At 42.9% G+C, this 4,322-nt stretch overlaps 1 protein-coding gene across 1 annotated transcript; it reads left to right on the top strand.

Annotated features, from left to right (window-relative positions):
• The first annotated feature begins 668 nt into the window (after nucleotides 1–668).
• On the top strand, nucleotides 669–3,971 carry LOC114452317 (S-adenosylmethionine synthase-like). Its single transcript, XM_028431570.1, has 5 exons — nucleotides 669–728; nucleotides 1,527–1,745; nucleotides 1,818–2,000; nucleotides 2,106–2,239; nucleotides 3,869–3,971. Exons 1-5 carry the CDS (start codon nucleotides 669–671, stop codon nucleotides 3,969–3,971), a joined length of 699 nt encoding a protein of 232 aa, XP_028287371.1.
• Nucleotides 3,972–4,322: the final 351 nt, after the last annotated feature.

Genomic DNA, 4,322 nt, shown 5'->3' with positions numbered 1-4,322 from the left:
TTTTGTTGGTAACGGTCCTCACATTCAGCAGCGCCATATTTAAATTAAGAGTGCCAGTCGAGGGCGAAGCAAGCTTCAGTGAGCGGAGATTCTGATGATCCACACCACGTCTTCCTGTTCGTGGCCGCCGGCTGGCAGGAGGCAGCAGCAGCTGAGCGGGGTCCACCAAACAGCCGACGCCATCGTAGCTGTTGGCCTCCGGGAACACCGGTCGGATCAATCGGGCCCTGATCGCCAGCGAGTGTAGAGCAGGATCATCCAGCAAAGGCACGCGAGCAGATCTCAGGAGAGCCTCGATCCTCACCCGGACGCCACCGCGTTTCCCCCGTCTCCTTCGGCGTTTCTTGCGGGTGAGATACACAGGAGGGCGCCTCAGGAAGGCCGGTATTTCCTCAAGGAACGGAGGAGAGCTAGTCACCGGGTCAGATTTAAGCTGATTGCAGAAGCATCCGATCTCAAGCAGAGTTTGCCGATCGTATGTGAGAAGCGAGAACACCTCTTGTTGTTTACAGAGCAATCTGCTCCCTACAGATATCAGCTACCTCACATCACCAGACACCTACCTGCTCTACTTTAGTCTGAACACCAATCATACGCAAGACCTGTTCAAGGACAGTAAAACTCTGTTTATTGACAATATATAAATGTTTATTGTTTACTGATTGACGATGGCCGAGCTGAGACGAAACGGGACTGTCCCTTGGCTCCGGCCGGACTCCAAGACACAGGTGGGTCAATACATTGAAAATATAAAAACCAGTGTTTCTTGTCTGTGTTTGAATGCTGTATGTGAGACAGTGTATACAGACAGCTGTATGTGAGACCGTGTCAGCGCCCCTTCAGAATGTGCTTACCAGGAAAGCACGCTGGTATGCAACATCTGAGCTGGGAGACTCCTTTTCAGTAACATGTTCAGCCTGTGTAGTTCTGGTACTATAAGCACACGTGACACACCAATAGCTTTTTTGGCTTTTGCAAATATTTCCTTAGTTTAAAAGAGTAAAGAAATATGACACATTTTTACTATAGTACTTTTCTTATGAAAGACTGACTGTAATTTGCACAGAGTAACCGTTTAACCACATTACAAATCACTGTTACACCAGTGAGTGACCCTGTAAACATTTGATCTGCACTTAAAAGTGAGGATGTATGTGCAGCACACATACAGTATAACAAGTAACACTTTGTCTCAACACTTGTGAAAGCATCATGACAAAAGGGAAAGAAATTTAGAAGATATACAAGTTGTATCATTTTCTCATCCAACATGACAATAACCACAAGAATATATCTATTCTAATGAAAAACTACCTCTAGGAGAGTAAAGTAAATGTAAATGTTACTGACTGACACAAAGCTCTTAAGACTTAAATCTGACTGAAAACCTGTGAAATGGACTAAAGACCAGGGTCCATGCCAGGAGACCATCACATTTAAAGGAGCATGAGAGTTTCACCAAAGAAGAATGAGCTAGGATCTCTCAGGACAAGTGACTTAAACTGTAAATGTTGCCTTTCATCCAGGTGACAGTTCACTACGCCCAGGAAAACGGTGCTGTGATCCCAAAGAGAGTGCACACTGTGGTGATCTCTGTGCAGCATGATGAGTATGTGAGTCTGGAGGAGCAGAAAAGGATACTTAAGGAGAAGGTCATCAAGGCTGTGGTGCCTTCGAGGTACCTGGATGAGAACACCGTCTACCACCTGCAGCCCAGTGGGCGGTTTGTGATTGGTGGACCGCAGGTAAAGGACCAGAATTGAGCTAAGCTAGTGTATGATCTGATGGTTTGTCTTATCTTTATTATGTTCTGACAGGGTGACGCAGGAGTAACAGGTAGGAAGATCATCGTTGACACGTATGGAGGCTGGGGGGCCCACGGTGGAGGAGCTTTCTCTGGAAAAGACTACACCAAGGTGGACCGTTCAGCTGCCTACGCTGCCCGCTGGGTGGCAAAGTCTCTGGTGAAGGCCAAACTGTGCAGGAGGGTGCTGGTGCAGGTGACCTAACGGTCTAGTTTGTTTTCGTAACGTATTCTTTGGTGTTTTAACGTATAATTGAGCCTGAACTTCGTCTTTAGGAACATCTTGTGTGTGTTTTTATAGGTGGCATACGCGATTGGAGTGTCCCACCCTCTGTCCATCTCTCTGTTCACTTATGGCTCCTCTCACTTGACTGAAAAGGAGCTGCTGCAGATCATCAACAAAAACTTTGATCTTAGACCCGGAGTCATTGTCAGGTCAGGATTACTATTATTAACCCTTTAAACCCTGGCCATATTAAAAGAAAAAATCACCTAAAAAGACATTCCCGAAGAAAATGAGGAAATGCACCACAATAATAATGTGCATATGCATGTTCTTGGTGTCTAGGGACATCTAGGGACCTCAGAGAATGCATTTCCAGTGTTTAAAATATTGTGTCTATTAGTATGCCTGAGTAAATTAGAAAAAACTACAGGAGAAATGTAACAATTTTATCCTCGCCTGAGTTTTTTTCCTATTTGAAAGAGGAAAACATTATGCCATTGATCACATTCAGCTATTCCTTGGCTACAAATATACCAAATTTGATAGAATTTGAACAAAGAGCAAAGCCTTCACAAAGGTTTTCGTAAGGATATCACCAGGCGGACACTCAGTTTGGCACAATTTGGCACCACATTGCCAAATAGGATACTATAGCTATAGCTAGCTTACTCATTTCCAGTGGAAACTGGCTGGAAAATACAATTTATATCCATTTCACTAGTCTATTGCCATCTACTGGAGCTTTTGGGTATGAATTTACCTTGCACTTCATCAACTTCTACCATTATGCACAGTGTAAAATCAATAGAAAAAAACATCAAAATGTATGATTTTGTCTCCAAATAGAGTAGTTTTTATTATAATAACTAATAACTAATGTACATTAATGAAAGTCCAACCAAATATTAGGTAAAGAAAATAAAAATAACAACAAGGAGAGGTGATGCCTCAGTGTTGAGCCCAGATGGGCCTGGAACCTCACTTTCCTCTTCTCTTCCCTCTTGGCTGTGAAAATAATAACAATTATTATTATCTGTAATTGCATACATATTGAAATACACATATTATGTAAATAATATGTAAAGACAGTATTGAATAGGATTGAATCATCCTTCTTCACCTCTGTTCAGCTGTTCCCTTAGGGGTTGCCACAGTCAATCATCACCACTATCCTCTGCATCCTCCTCTCTCACCCCAACTACCACCCTGCTGTCTACTATATTGTGTACACGTATATATATAATAAATCATTTTATCGATCAACACGGATATTAGCAACAAACAGTTTACACTTCAAAATAAATGTACAAAACTTACTCAACTTACTCAAACTGGGTCTATCTTTTCCAACGTTCAACGTTGCTGGCAACGGGGTCGAACGAATCCGGAAATTCCTGCCGTTGAAATTCTGCTCCATGCCCCTCTCGTCACGGTATCATGAAGAGATACGCTAGCTAACAACCTAAAAAAAACCCTCTGACACTTACTGAAACTCACTGAAATTCACCGAAAGTCACTGAAGCACACTAAAGCAACTACAACCTCCACAAACACATACGCGTAGTTAGCTAGCGTTAGTGTTGTTGCGTCTAGTCTTTACACAGGGATTTTACGTCAGCTGGGTATTGTAGTCCATTAGATTTTTTTGGACCATTCGATTCAGTAGCTTGTCCTCTTTCATTGGACTACAAACATGGCCGCAACCGTGGCAGAATTTGATCAGAATTTGAAGTAATAGTGCCTGTACGTTTTCGGCCCTTCGGCGGGCCCATCGGGTAAATGTTTAAATATATAAAGGTTACACTGTCCTGAAACTTCAATGCCTCATTGTGCTGCAGAGACCTAGACCTTAAGAGACCAATCTACCAGAAGGCAGCCTGCTACGGACACTTTGGCAGGAAGGAGTTTCCCTGGGAGGTCCCAAAGAACCTCAATTTCTAGTATGCATGTGCATTTGTGTGTGTGTGAGATGAGTGGTTTATACATAGCAGTCCTCATGTCCCTGTAATCCAGTAAGAGAAAGGCAGCTGCCAGTGAGAAGGGGATGTCACAGACGGAGGAGTCGGATCAGGGTGTGACCAAGGCGGGTTTGGGTTTGAAATACCTGAAACATGAGTGAGCTACCAGATACAGTCACCTGCAGGCAATAAGTTTCATACTTGAAGCAGTTTTTGTTATGAAAACCTACATATTTGTTCGGATTCTGATTGATTTTGCTGAACGAGCTTAAGTTTTAAACCTACATTTCCTATAGTTTTGTTTTTTCAAATCAAATCAGCCATTTTTTTTTAT

Source organism: Parambassis ranga, chromosome 19 (genome assembly GCF_900634625.1).
Source record: "Parambassis ranga chromosome 19, fParRan2.1, whole genome shotgun sequence".
NCBI classification, from domain to species: Eukaryota; Metazoa; Chordata; class Actinopteri; family Ambassidae; genus Parambassis; species Parambassis ranga.
This window is presented reverse-complemented; position numbering and strand designations above follow the sequence as displayed.

What these genes read in the sequence shown, in the direction of transcription:
- LOC114452317 (XM_028431570.1), top strand. Translation starts at nt 669, where the DNA reads ATGGCCGAGCTGAGACGAAACGGGACTGTCCCTTGGCTCCGGCCGGAC. An exon ending in GCAGGAGGGTGCTGGTGCAG is followed by an intron (nt 2,001 to 2,105) that starts GTGACCTAACGG and finishes GTGTTTTTATAG; the next exon opens with GTGGCATACGCGATTGGAGT. An exon ending in AGACCCGGAGTCATTGTCAG is followed by an intron (nt 2,240 to 3,868) that starts GTCAGGATTACT and finishes ATTGTGCTGCAG; the next exon opens with AGACCTAGACCTTAAGAGAC.